Below are 15,626 nucleotides of genomic sequence, written 5' to 3' on the forward strand. Positions count from 1 at the left end.
TTTGGGCTTAATTAGGGCCCATATGAGAAGTTAGGCCTAATTTAGAAAATTGGGCCATTAGTGGGCCTTTAGTGGGCCATTAGTGGACTTAGAAAGAATTAAAGGGTTTGGGCCTTAGTTATGACCCACACCATAGCAGGGGTAAAATAGTCATTTTACCTATAGAAGGATCCTCATTTTGATTAAGTGTTTTATTGGTCATGATAGCTGGAGAGCAGCCGGGACAGCAGTCAGGGATCTTTCACTCAGATTTTCAGCAGTCAGTTCTTCGAGGTGAGTTTCCTTTCAGTAGGAACGGGTCTACGGCCACAATGCCGACCCATTTAGATAGCAGTAGTTCCGGACTGCAGTCTGATGCTGGGGTGGTCCCGAGAAGTAGTTCAGTATGCTTGATGTCTTTATGATCCAAGCATGTCTATGTGTTATGTGTTCTGGACTGCGGTCCGATGCAATATGCAGTATATGTGTTGTTGTTATATGTTATGATTATGCTATGCTATGTTCAGTTAGTTCCGGTCTTCGGTCCGATGCAGTGGGCAAGACCCTAGTTAGTTCCGGACTTCGGTCCAATGCAGTGGGCAAGGCCCTAGTTAGTTCCGGACTTCGCTCCGATGCAGTGGGCAAGGCCCTAGTTAGTTCCAGACTTCGGTCTGATCATTGGCGGAGCTTTATAAGGGCAAGGGGGTTGTGCCCCCCCCCCCCCCCTCGATTTTTTGTTTATAAATAGTCCTTATAGTTTCATTTTATACATTTTAGGCCCAAAAATATAAAATTTTTGTTGTGGCCCCCATGTTTACCAATTTTTATACATATTATATTTTCGCCCCCCCCCCCCCCCCCCCCCCCGAATCAAACATTGAAGCTCCGCCCCTGGGTCTGATGCAATAGGCAAGGCCATAGTCAGTTCTGGACTTCGGTCTGATGCAGTGGGCAAGACCCTAGTCAGTTCCGGACTTCGGTCCGATGCAGTAGGCAAGGCCCAATATGTGCTTTATATGTTATTGCATGGTATGTGGTAGTTTGGGGGAGCTCACTAAGTTTCGTGCTTACAGTTTCAGTTTTGGTTTCAGGTACTTCAGCTAGCAAGGGGAAGGGCTCGGGATGATGGCATGACACACACCACAGATTTAGCCTGAGAGTTAGACTCTGATATTTTTGGCATAATCTTGACATCAGTTTTGATATGAGACATATTTTATGACATTTGAGATACATGACTTATGGTTTTCTTATATGATATTCAGATATTATGGTTTTAGGAATGTTTTCAAATGAATTTTTTTGGCTTGTATTTTTGGGATGTTACAAAGAACTTTTTACCTTCAATGAGCTGAAAATGCAACAAAGAGTCTAGATCCACAAGCCTTTCCTTGAACCACCACCTTGTACCAAGCTTCCACTTCTTGAGTTATGCTAGAATCCACCAAAAATGCACATACAAGGCTCACAACACTCTTGGATGAAGCTATAGCTCGAGATTTAGGGTTTAAGACACTGGAGGATGAAAAATAGGTGTATACCCTAGACTTAAGGTGCTTAAATAGTGAGTCAACCCTTAAAATTAGGGTTTTGGGGATCCTGAACGTACGATGGGCGTACTTCCTGTACGCTGGGCGTACGTCTCCCAAACTCGTGTTTTACTTATCCAACGCTACGTTAGGCATACCCCAGCTTATGGTGGGCACACTCATGCGCATGCCACCTTGCATGCATGGGACCGCCTCGCCAATTATTTCCATTATGGACCAAAATTGCCAATAACTTCAAAATACCATAACTCCCTCATCATAGGCCCATTTCCAACGAACCTTATATCCATGAAAAGGTGGCGAGAAGCCCTACGCTCCTAACAACACACCCAAGCCTTAAAACCTCCCGAACAAAACCCTAAATTCATAAAAGATTGAGATATCAAATTATGATTATACCATTGGCTTCGGAAGACACAATCGAATACTTTGATCATTTATACCATGGCACCCACATCCGACATGGGCCAAAAACAAGTCCTAAGCCTTGAGGCAACTAATGCCTATGTCGCAGCCCCAAGCAACGGAGCAAATCCGAAACCGAGCGTTACAGTTTACTAAATGGTTGTAATGACCTCTCAAAAAAGTTTTTCACCTTCAGTGGTAAAAGAAAGATTGTTAAGATTAGGATTTTATGTATGAATGGTTTTGATTTTGCAAAATTCGGACCAAGATTTTAAAATCATATCAAAATGACATAATTATAAGTATAAAGCATAAAATAATACATCTCCGTCAATGAACTTATCATTCAAAAATTATAGAAGGTTTAAAACATTAGTTATAACACATATCGACAATATCATGTACTCAACACAACCACATTAGGTTACATAAACATTTGTAGTAAAAACATATTAGTAACGACTTTGTATGTGCTTTGACATCACACATATTTTGACAACAACTTTAGGCAGTAAAGGATACCAATATAAAAGTCACAAACAATTGCAGTAAAAACGTACTTTCTAGTGTTACCTTCTTTTCTTTTCCTATACGTGTTTTGTGTGTTATTTGAAAACTACATATATTTAGGAAATGTATATATTTTTCTTGATGTTATATACATATTAATATGAGTAGCGTTTAGGAATAGTGTCAGGTATTATCATGTGTGGTTTAAGTTTTCCTTTTGCTGGATTGGTTTTTTTTTTATTTTCGGTTGGTTTGGAGCCAACATCAGTTGCTTTCTCGCATGTTGGCCATTTGTTTCAGTTTCCTTCGTCTATATTTCCTCCCGTGTACATACATGCTTCACATATTGAAAGATTTTTATCTCCAAGAGTCATTATAGAATGATATTTGTTAATATCGTATGATCTAATCGGGTCACATCTTATAACAAGTTATTACTAATTGATTATTTATTAAAGTGATTTGATTATTAATAAAAATTATCAACGCTTATGTTTTAGTTGGAGAATTATTATTTTATGAAAATAATATTTTAACAATTAATTGAGATTATTAATTCTAGGATATAATAATAAAAGAGAATAAAAAAACTAGCAATATTCATAAGTCATGAATATATAAGTAATGTACAATTAAATGAACACTTTGAGTAACCATTTAGTTGGACTTGTAACTAGCTAATTTGTAAGAAAATGTGCAACATACTCTTGGTCTTAACTTCTTTTCAAAACCTCCAACCTCCACTAGAGGTTGAGTTTGTGTATTATCTTTCTTATTCCTTTACACCATGCTTGTCACAAGGTGTCATACTTTCATTTAATGACTATCTTTGACTTGGTTCATTAGTGGAAGTATATAAGGAGAACATGAGGCAAAAACTAGTAAGTTTTTCACACTCTTTGATCTAATTTAGAGCTGCCACATTCATGGTTTTGAAGTCCTTTTTACCTCTCCTTGCAATTTGATGCTAGAATTAAGAGTTTATATGTAGCTTCTCTTTAAGATTTATTTGGTATAAACTTTAATGTCTGAAACCAACATATATATATATATATATATATATATATATATATATATATATATATATATATATATATATATATATATATATATATATATATATATATATATATGAAGAGTAACATCTAATGGTGGTATTTCAAAGGTCTTTCTGTGGTTTATTTAATCTTGCAATGCTTTACAAAAGATCATTGATTAGTTAAAAAAAAGTTTTAAGTTTATTCTAATTTTAAAAGGTATGTTGCTGTTATTAATGTTTTTGAGAAAAAGATTATGAATAAAGGGAAAATGACTTAAATAGGTAATTAAGTTTCAAATTTATATAAAAGGGATTTTCGAATATGTGCCCTAAGGGCACATATAAGAAGTATTAATTAATCATAATTATTACCATAACTAAATGTGAAATGCATTAATTATGGAGATTATTAATGAATTTTATATTTAATTATGGTAATATTTCTTATAAATAATATGTTTAACATTTAATTATGGTAATAATTATGTTTAATTAATACTTCTTATATGTACGCTTAGGACACATATTAGAAAATCCCTATATAAAAAATACTATCAAAGTTTACTCTGTTTAACAAATACCCTTAAACTTAACAAACCGTTCAAGAATACCGGATGATTAATTTACTAAATGAGTTGACTTTTTACTTAACACGCTGACTGCTTAGTTGGCATAAAACTTGCCATGTAGGTTTAAATGAGTTTGCTTTGTTGGCAAATTTGTTGTTTGAAGTGGCAGCCGAACTTTATCAAGAATCAAACAAACTCCTCTTTTCTTTCTTCCTTTTCTTATTCGACAAACTCCAAAGCAAAAACCAATTGTCCTTCACTTTTCTTTGATTTTGTTCCTGATGTACACCGAATTTCACACACAAAAAACTTTGGATGATTTCTACTTCCTTATTCTTCCTTGTTCTACCTGAAAATAAGATCACGAAATCAAATATCCTTCTTTCTGGTTCTTATTTATTCTTTCTGTTGTGTGTTGTGTGTTACACAAGCATGTGCATTTATGAAGTTTATGTTTTGCACAATCTACCCAAAGGATGTGCATTTGGTTAAATTTCCAATAGTCAAATGCTTAGAAAGCTTATCATCAATATATGAAAATCTATATAAGCATACCCATTTATCTTGTATGTCCCATTTCTTTCATTTAACTGTTGGAATAACTACAGGTAAATCATACTGATTACCCACTAGTCCTTGTGAAATCTCACCAATATTTAAAAAAGTACCTCACTATTTCAAGAATTGAGCATATACTTTTCAAAATTAAAACTACCTTAAAGGGCAAATCATTCGTGCAACATGTACTTTATTAGTGATTGAATTGAGTAGCTAACATCGTTTGGGTAAACATGTGTGTCATCCTGTGAAATTATGGCCAAACAGTTTATATGTATCACATTGTCACAAAGATGACTAAACTAACCTTGATGCAATTCTTCATTCATCAGAGGTGAAGGATGAAAAAACGAATTTTCATTTACAGACATCTGTCATGCTTTTCAAATGTGATTTGATAATTTTATTAAAAACTTTATGCACGCGTTCTATTTAAACTCGTGAAGGGATTATAGTAAGTCAAAGCTCTTGATTGTGATGCTGTTGTTACTTTCTTTATTGATTTTCTTGAATTTTGATGACCTTATGTGGTTTATCTCCTTTTCATTTAACAAAATATCTTTTCCTAAATTGTTTTATTGAAAAAATGTAATTTATTTTAATAATAGTTTTTTTGAATCATATTTAATTTATCAAATGGAATAGTAAAGCGAGTAAATGCATTTTTTTTTAAGATGACATACCTTAAAAAACAATTAAAAAAAAACGTCCTAAGCACGGACATATCTCCTAGTTTTTGATTAAAAATGGCCATTTAAAGCCACAACCTTTGTAAAAAATATACAAAAACTTTTTGAAATACTAAATGTTTTAGAATAAACTTATCTTAAAAGGTTAAATGTAATAAATAAAAATATAGTGTTAATTACCATATCTCTTTCTATGAAAATTTTGTCATTGTTTTCTTAACTTATTCCAAGCGATATTAATTATATCCTTTTCTTTCACCATGATTCGTACATTTCTATGCATTTTGTTTTCCTTCACGTCTTTACGTTCGTCTCTACTCTCTACTCTCTATGCCAACAAGAAGCACATCATGTGTTCATAACAAACGATCTTTAAATCCTCTGCAAAAAACCCTAATCTGGTCTCGAAGATGTCAAGCCGCCGGGAAGAAGATCACACCCACGACCACTTCTTCAAACTCATTCTAATCGGCGACTCCCATGTCGGAAAATCCAACTTACTCTCCAGATTCTGCGACAACAAATTCACCCTCGAGTTCAACTCCACCATCGGAGTCGAGTTCGCCACCAAAACCCTCCACATCGACGGAAAGCACATCATGGTTCAAATCTGGGACACTTCCGGCCACAAGAAAGTTCGAGCCATCACCGACGCCTACTACCGTGGTGCAACCGGTGCACTCCTGGTCTACGATGTTACTAAACATATCACATTTGTAAACATACAACGATGGTTAGCAGATTTGAGGAACCATGCAGATCCGAATATGGTTTTGATGTTGATCGGAAATAAATCCGATGTTAGACACTCGGTTACTGTTTTGACGGAGGTCGGAAAGTCATTTGCTGAGAAAGAATCTTTGTATTTTATTGAGACATCTGCTTTGAGAGATACGAATGTGGAGAAAGCGTTTACTGAAATTGTTGATCGAATGTATCAGACTCAAATTTGTAGGACGAAAGCTATGGAAGTTCAAGAAACAACGTCGCTTTCTAGAAGTAAGAACCATTTTTGTCATAATTACTATTGCAACAATAGAATGATTTGGGAGAGTTTTGTTCCATTAACGTTGATCGATTATTGCAGGTGTATCTATATCAAGTGGAAACAACGAACCTGCACACTACAAACTGAAGCTCGAATCATTCTCTCTTTTGTTTGAAGCTGGAATAGTAAAGTATGAATCCGATGTTTTTGAAGCTAGCGGATACAAATGGTTAGTTTTTCTTTCTCATTGAATTATGATTGTATATAAGTGGATGGACAATTTTATATGTTGATAATAGTCCCTAGAGACTATATATATATAAATACAATGATTATAACCAAACGTCGTACATAATGAGATATTCGAGGATCAAAATTTTTCAGGAAACTAGAACTATATCCAAAAGGAAACGAGGAAGAATACATAAACGATCATATTTCTCTTTATCTTGTCATATGTGACACACAAAGCCTTGAAAGAGGGTGGGAGGTTTATGTGTACTTCAAAATCTTGATTTACGATCATATACGCCACAACTATCTAACCATTCAAGGTACAAGGTTTGTACTTTGAGACCAAACAATGGGGTTTTAGGGTTTATGTTGTTGTATATGGTTATAGGTGGGGATGGGAAACGTACGAGGTTCCATGAGAAGAAAACGAGATGGGGCTTCAGGAAACTCATGTCACTAGATTCGTTTAAGGAGGCTGAAAACGGTTACCTTTTTGGGGATTCATGTGAGTTTGGAGCCGAGGTTTTTGTTGTCCCAAAATATGCGCAAAAAGATCAATGTTTGTCGATGATCAAGCCGCCAATAACGATGAATACACACATTTGGACAATTGCTAATTTTTCGGCTTTAAAAGATGAAGCGTTGTACTCTGAGGATTTCAAAGTTGGCCAAGTGAAATGGTACGTGCGTTTCTTTTCATAACTCGTTAGTTTTTGCTCTGATACATAATGTCATTGTTGATTTGAATATGTGTGAAACAGGAAATTGTCGTTGTATCCTAAAGGATCCAAAACAGGGAAAAACACAAATCTTTCAATCTTTCTAAGACCACATGATGTTGGATCTGGTTCTGGTTCTGGATCGGATGAGTGGAGAGTTTATGCAAAATTCAAGATTCGGGTAAAAACCCATGAATTCGGCAGTACCCATGAAAGTAAAGGTATAAGATTATACATAAACTTCTCTCATTTGAAGCTAAAAACTTCATTTTTCATCACTAAATCTTGTTGATGTTGCTATCTATATGTATGCTTATCTTGATGGAGTCTATACATTGCAGAAGCTGACCATTGGTTTTGCAAAACATCTGATGGTTGGGGGTTCCCTTGTTTTATGCTGTTAAGCGATCTTCATGACTCCAAAAAGGGTTTCTTGTGGAACGACACTTTGGTTGTTGAAGCACAAATCTTAATTGTGGGCATCCTAAAAAATCTCGTCTAAATTAGGTTATATACAATTATCTAACAATTTGAGTTCCAGTCTCGTTTTTCGTTTCTAAGGATGTAATAAAATGGTAAATATTTCATTTGTTGAGTATGTTTGTTATTATTTTCGAACGTATTTATAATTTCATGAATATATGGACATTTATGTGGATTATACTCGTACATTTTTTGTTTGTAACATTGTTTTGAATGCCAAAATATAGAGGTTAGCAAAAACAAAACCTCAAACTAAAAACTGCAAAAAAAACTAAGGGCATGTTTGAGTTAGTTTTTTTAGCATAAAAGTAATTATTAAGAAAAGTGTTTATTAGCTTATGGCATTTAGAAAAAGCTGATTTTAAAAAGTGTTTGGATAAGAAAAGCTGCTTTTTAACCGTAATTTTCCGATGTGTTGCGGTTTTATGCGGTCTAACTACACCAATATATATATATATATATATATATATATATATATATATATATATATATATATATATATATATATATATATATATATATATATATATATAGACAAAACTGCAAATTTGGTCCTTGTGGTTTTCAAAAACCTTTGGATGGGGTCCAAAAAGTTTCCAACTTGCATGGAAGATCCAAAATCAAGGTTTTTCTGGGTTTTTGGTCCAAAAAAAACTTAAAAAGACGATTATGCCCTTTTATTTTCTTTTTTGTATTTTTTATAACTATTCTAATGTTGTTTTAATTAAAAAATAAAGAAAAAAGAAAAAAAGTATCCCCCACCCTCTCTGTCTGTCTCTCTCTCTTCGTCTTTTTCTCTCTCTCTCTCTCTCCTGAATGCCATCTCTCGAAAGAAAATTGATATTCAAAATTGAACCACCTGTGGATTCATTCTCGCCGCCACCGAAACCATCGGAGCCGTCAATAACCCTACTTTCGGAATTGTAACTCCATCTTAATCGATGCATTTCATCTTCGTTATACCCCTCTTCAACGACCACTGCACATTTGCATTTCCGACACCCAAAACTCCAACTCTAATCTTCTCCACTTTCTTCCTGTCCCTCTCTCATCTCGTTCTCCATCTGAAATGGGTGTTCGTTACAAAACGCGATCAAAGGTGCTCGTTGAAGGTCGTGGGGAGAATGTGTGGCATAGATCTATGCCCTCAAACCTGCATCTGAGTGTATTGAGAGCTCCGCGACCAGTGGTATTCATCTTTTCTCGCAAGGCGTTGCCGCCGGTGGTGCAGAGAGAATAGATATGAGCTCGTTTTATCTATAAATTCGATCCACTTTAATTTCAAGCACCTTCTGAATCTCTCCTCTTTGATTGACGACCTCTGTATGAACTTTTGTTTCAGTTCAGATTGGGACTATAAATCAACACCTCAAGGCTTGGAGCAGGTGGGTAAGAACCTCGAGGTGGAGCCAACAAATTTTTGGTGGTTGTATTGACCAGTGGGATGGTGAGGTTTGATTTTCATTTGTTGAAGGTTTGATTTTGATTTCCACTTATGATATGATCAAGAAGAAGAAGTGGGTATCGTATTTTTTTCTTTTTCCCAAACCTTCTTCAATGGACCGACAATTGATTTTGATCCAGTTGAAGAACGAATTACACTTCAGAACAATCTTAATTATAATTTATTTCCATATTAATTGTGCAGAAAGAGAAAGTTAGTGATCCATAGAAACAAAGACGTGAGAGAGAGAGAGAGACGAAGCGAGAGAGAGAGAGAGAGGGTGGGGTGGGGATACTTTTTTTCTTTTTTCTTTATTTTTTAATTAAAACAACATTAGAATAGTTATAAAAAATACAAAAAAGAAAATAAAAGGGCATAATCGTCTTTTTAAGTTTTTTTGGACCAAAAACCCAGAAAAACCTTGATTTTGGACCTTCCATGCAAGTTGGAAACTTTTTGGACCCCATCCAAAGGTTTTTGAAAACCACAAGGACCAAATTTGCAGTTTTGTCATATATATACACTAGCCGTTTACCCGCACAAAGCGACGGGTGCGGATCAACAAAATGACATAAAAAATTTGTTAAACAAAATGACGAACAAATAGAGATTTCTTATACCTGGGCTAGGATTAAACGTAAAACATTTTTGGGCTTATTCGATTTTAACATAAAGAAAAACAAAAGAGAAGGTAGCGAGCATGAGAGAGAACCAAGGTTTTGCGGTCAATGGCAAGGCATTCATGATAGACGAATGCTAGATCAATGCGTCTCTTCCAGTTTATATGAAATGTTTTATAACGCGTACATCATATTAGACCGATTCAAATGGATATGAAGAACACTTGGTCAAACTTTGACCCATTCAAAATCTTATCATCATCTTATTTGACTTTTTCATTATTATTGACAGATTCAGTATTTAGCGATTCAATTGGATATGAGGAACACTTGGTCAAATTTTGACCCATTCAAAATCTTATCATCATCATCTTATTTGATTTTTTCATAAATGTTGACCGGATAAGATTTAGTATTTACCGATTCAATTGGATATGAGGAACACTTGGTCAAACTTTGACCCATTCAAAATCTTATCATCATCATCTTATTTGACTTTTTCATAAATATTGACCGGATAAGATTTAGTATTTACCGATTCAATTGGATATGAGGAACACTTGGTTAAACTTTGACACATTCAAAATCTTATCATCATCATCTTATTTGACTTTTTCATATTTAACACATTCAATTTGAAGATAAGCTTAGAAGACCTATTCAAAATCTGTCTTTGACCGGATAAGATTTATTATTCTCCGATGCATAAAATTATTGTATATGATGCTTAAAAGTTTGTACCTCTTAAAATTCCGCAAAATCTTGTAAATGCTTTTTAGGGTATATATATATATATATATATATATATATATATATATATATATATATATATATATATATATATATATATATATAGTTCGGATCCTGTAGGAACCCAAAAATTAGTAGGAACCGCAAACAATATTCTCTACCAATCATTTCGTCAATGACACAAACATCAAACTCATTTAGTTGGTTGTGACGTGTTCGCACGAGACGCACGTCCATGAAACATAATACAACCTCGAGGGAATAATCATGTGCGACGAACGTCTATGGAACGTTATTTAAATGCATTTTTCTTTTCTTTTTCGTTTATTTTGGTCCATGGAACATCATTTAAATGGAACATATACGAACTCGGGCTAATACCTTGAAAAGATTAATATACATGGGGCCCAGCTTGCTCCGCTTCCTGAATTGGATGACACATTTCCAAGATGACACCTTTAGGAGTATCATATCTCCAACCTAAAATTCCAAGTCTGGTCAGCGTCTATCTACGTAACTTTTCTATCGGCTTTGAGTTGTCTGAAGTCTGTTGCAAACCTGCTGAATCAATTACATCGTCTTGAGTACCCCATGACCCGCTAACCGACCTCTCCCAAACATATCGAGGTCCTACACTTACTCCCATAGAGCATCTCAAAAGGAGGTCGATCAATGTTGGCGTGATAACTGTTGTTATACAAAAATTCCACCAAAGAAATATGGGTTAATATTATAAAAGCCCTAAATTTTTAACGCGTAATTGGAAAAAGCCTTGATATTTTTTTTATTATTGTTGTGGTCATAGCTTTCTCGCAGAATTATCACTCTAGCCCACTTAACGAGTTTCATGGTTAAGTTGGTTAACTTTTTTGCAAAATTAGTCCTAAAAAGTTCAAATTTAGTCCCTGAGGTTTGAAAAAAATTACACCACATGGTTTTTTAACTTTATTTTTCGTTTTTTGTATACTTTATTTATTCTCGGTTTTTTTTATAAATATATGTACATTTTTTATTTTCATTTTACATATATACTTTATTTATTTTCATTTTTTAACTTTATTTTTCAACAATTTTTTTTTAACTTTTTTACCTTTTGTTTTCTATTTTTTAGTGTATATATAGAGTATATTAGAGTTTTTTTTAGATTTTTTCATATTTCTTTTCGTATTATATTTTTTTTTTCACCTTTTTATTTTTTTATTTTTTTCTATTTTTTTTACTTGTGGTTTTTCTAATATTTTTTCTAAGTTTTTTCATATTACAATTTTTGTTTTCTATTTTTTTTCCTATTTTAGTTATTTATGGTTTTTCTAATGTTTTTATTTACTTTGATTCAAGTAAACGAACTTGATTCAATATAATTACTATAACAAGTTTTTTTTTTATAAAGATGACTATTATTATTTTTTTTCTTTTTTTTAGTCTATTATCAAATTGAAAAATATTATCTTGAATTTAATCTATTGATATCACATATAGAAATATGATTTAATTTGCAAGTTATATAACACATTGAAACACTAATTCTTAGTAAACAAACTATTTTTTTTTTAATTTTCATTTTTTCATAACATAAATATAATAGCACTAAAGAAAAAAAAGAAAAAAAAAAGAAAATAAGTTGGACCGAAATTACAAATATAAACATAACTACTTTATTTACTTGAATAAAAATAAAAAACAATTACAAAAACTATAAATTATCAAAATTGTAATATACTAATATATTAATACATTTTATATTTTTTGAAAAATGTCAATAAAAAGATAAAAATACAAAAAAAAAAACAAATAATTGGAAAACAAATAAGAAAAAAAAATAAAAAATTAAAAAGATGAAAAAAATAAAATATAATACGAAAAGAAATATGCAAAATCCTAAAAAAACTCTAATATACTCTATACATACACTAAAAAATAGAAAACAAAAGGTAAAAATGTTTTAAAAAATTGTTGAAAAATAAAGTTAAAAAATGAAAATAAGTAAAATATATATATAAAAAAAGAAAATAAAAAATGTACATATTTTTATAAAAAAACCAAAAATAAATAAAGTATACAAAAAACGAAAAATAAAGTTAAAAAACCATGTGGTATAATTGTTTTGAAACCTCAGGGACTAAATTTGAACTTTTTAGGACTAATTTTGCAAAAAAGTTAACCAACTTAACCATGAAACTCGTTAAGTGGGCTAGAGTGATAAGTTTGCGAAAAAGTTGTGGTCACAACAATAATAAAAAAAAATATCAGGGCTTTTTCCAATCACGTGTTAAAAATTTAGGGCTTTTATAATATTAACCCAAAGAAATATACATATCCCAACTACCACCAAAATCCAAAACACATGTCCCGCAACATATCTTCCAAAGTCTGGATAGTCCGCTCACTCTGACCATCAGAGTACGGGTGGAAGGTCGTGTTGAAATACAAACAGGTAACCAACTCCTCATGGAATCTCTTCCAGAACCTGGAAATACCGAACATCCCTATCAGAGACCACATAAACCAGCACCCCATGACGTGCTACCACCTCCCAAATGTAGATATCGGTTAGTTTTTCCACCGAAATACTCTCCTAAATCAGAATGAAATGTGTGTTCTTGGCAACCGATCCACAATGACCCATATCGAATCCACTATACACGTCGTCCGGGGTAACTTTGTGATGAAATTCATCATAATCTCTTCCCATTTCCAAACAGGAACTCCCGACAGCTCTACTTTCTTGTGAGGTCGTTGACGCTCAGACTTGACTTTTCTGCAAGTCAAACACCTCTCCACATATCATAATATGATTACTAAAACCAAACAATGATCATTCCAAAATAAACTTCAGTTATAGCTATATAGATAACTTTTCTAATGTATTATGATCATTGAATGTTGATCACTCGATTGCAACATTTTCTTCTTGTTCTTGAATCTTGATTGAAGCTCTTTTCTTCTTGCTCTTGAGTCTTAATTGTAGAATATCGATTTCAAATATCACAAAGTCGATTATATTGGGAGTCAACTGTAATTGGTCATTTGGATTAGGAGTTGAACTGGGAAGTTGAAGCGGAACGTCTAACAATCTAACTCCTCGATTTATCTACGTGAAGATTGATAAATGTATTATAAATTATCAATAATTAATTTATATTTCAAAATTTTAGACCGGGTGAGTCATAAACAGATCGAATCGATAGTGATCCATATCCGACCCTTTTAATAAAAGGGGTAACGGGTAATGAGTAAACGAATCATAAAATATGATCCAAACTCATTAATTTTGCATGAGTTTGTAACGGATCGGGGTCAAAACCCGCTTCATTGTTAGGTTTAGTAAAAATACATCCATTGGATTTAATCAACAAAGACATCATTATAAAGCGAAGTTTAGTAGGAACTAAGGACACCATCATCTTCGACTCCACTAAATCATATTTCCCTTCGAGTAAGTATTCTTTCCTTTTTTATTTATCTATCAAGAAATTAATCTTAAATTATGTTAACTCGATATAAACAACACATACATTACAACTACTAATATTTTATGGTATTATAGTTATATTTTGAATTGCTTTTAAACCACTAATTCACATAACTATCAATCTTTGCTGAAAAATCCTCCCTGATAAATCAAAATCTTTTTGCCACATGTCTTCTTCTCCTTCATTTGGACACATGTCATTTTCTAAATTTTTTGAATTTTGTATTTTCCACTTGTCATTTTATTGTATTTTTCATTTTATTAAATTAAAATTACATATTTAATATGTAAGGTAATATATATGTAAGATATTTATTAGACAAAATTTATATATGTAATGTATTCAATGTATTAAAACCTCATTAATTTAATAATTTAAATTTTTTCTCAATTTTCTTATAAATTCAAATTTCTCAAATTATTAAAATTTAATATTTAACTTTTTTTTTAAATAAACTCATGTAATACATTGGTCTCACACCTAGTCAATGGAATATATCTAGAGATTTTACAATTTTCTTTATATATATCTAAATCATAATCATATATCTAAATCATAATCATAGCCATTAGCCAAATACATGGGACCTTTGTCATTTTAATGGTACCCAACAATTCACAATACCATCTACCTTTCTTTTCTTCTCTCAAACCACCATTATCACCCCAAAATAGTCATAGATTTTAGGAGGAAATATTGAAACCAAGTATTTCATTAATTCCAACATAATTCAATTCTCTATAATTTTGCAACAAATCATGAGAATTTCTCGGATTTCAAATCCAATTCCCATCAAATCCTATCAAATCCACAAGGGAAAATGACTTATTAAGGTAACTAACTATTTCAATTGTTCATATATAGGTAATGTTCTTTTTTTTGTACACATTAAGGTAACTAACTTGTTGTGTTTGTTCACATTTAGGTAATATGACCGGCTATCACCTGTTTTTGCTTATGTGGCATCCACCTGGCATTTGACTTGAATTCATTGCACCTACGTGGCATGGTGCATATATGGGAAAATGACTTATTAAGGTAACTAACTATTTCAGTTGTCCATATATAGGTAATGTTCTTTTTTTTTGTACACATTAAGGTAACTAACTTGTTCTGTTTGTTCATATTTAGGTAATATGACCGGCTATCACCTGTTTTTGCTTATGTGGCATCCACCTGGCATTTGACTTGAATACGTTGCATCTACGTGGCATCCACCTGGCATATGACTTGTTTTGTTTCTTCTTCCTCATCTTATTCTTCAAAACGACAAGATAAATTTCAAGCTGATCATCTATGTGATTGTGGCTTACCATCTCGTGTGAAGATTTCAAGAACTCCTGACAACCCAGGAATAAAATTTAGAGTTTGTCAAAACTCGATGGTAAATCAATATTGTTGAATATGTTGCAGGAGTTCTTGAAATCTTCACACAAGAAGGTAAACCGCAATCACATGGATGATCAGCTTGAAATTCATCTTATCATTTTGAAGAATAAGATGAGGAAGAAGAAGCCATCGTCGATCGATCTAGGGTTTAGAATTAGGGGTGGAATCGTATGACACAGTTATAGTGTAATCGAATGAAGACAATATATGCACCATGCCACGTAGGT

At 32.8% G+C, this 15,626-nt stretch overlaps 1 protein-coding gene across 1 annotated transcript; it reads left to right on the forward strand.

Moving 5' to 3' along the window:
• Positions 1-5,617: 5,617 nt before the first annotated feature.
• LOC111904250 (uncharacterized) lies at positions 5,618-7,838 on the forward strand. Its single transcript, XM_023900030.2, has 6 exons — positions 5,618-6,298; positions 6,387-6,516; positions 6,672-6,841; positions 6,910-7,201; positions 7,283-7,461; positions 7,582-7,838. Exons 1-6 carry the CDS (start codon positions 5,710-5,712, stop codon positions 7,740-7,742), a joined length of 1,521 nt encoding a protein of 506 aa, XP_023755798.1. The 5' UTR covers positions 5,618-5,709; the 3' UTR covers positions 7,743-7,838.
• The last annotated feature ends 7,788 nt before the right edge of the window (positions 7,839-15,626 follow it).

Source organism: Lactuca sativa, chromosome 7, assembly GCF_002870075.4.
Source record: "Lactuca sativa cultivar Salinas chromosome 7, Lsat_Salinas_v11, whole genome shotgun sequence".
Taxonomy (NCBI): domain Eukaryota; kingdom Viridiplantae; phylum Streptophyta; class Magnoliopsida; order Asterales; family Asteraceae; genus Lactuca; species Lactuca sativa.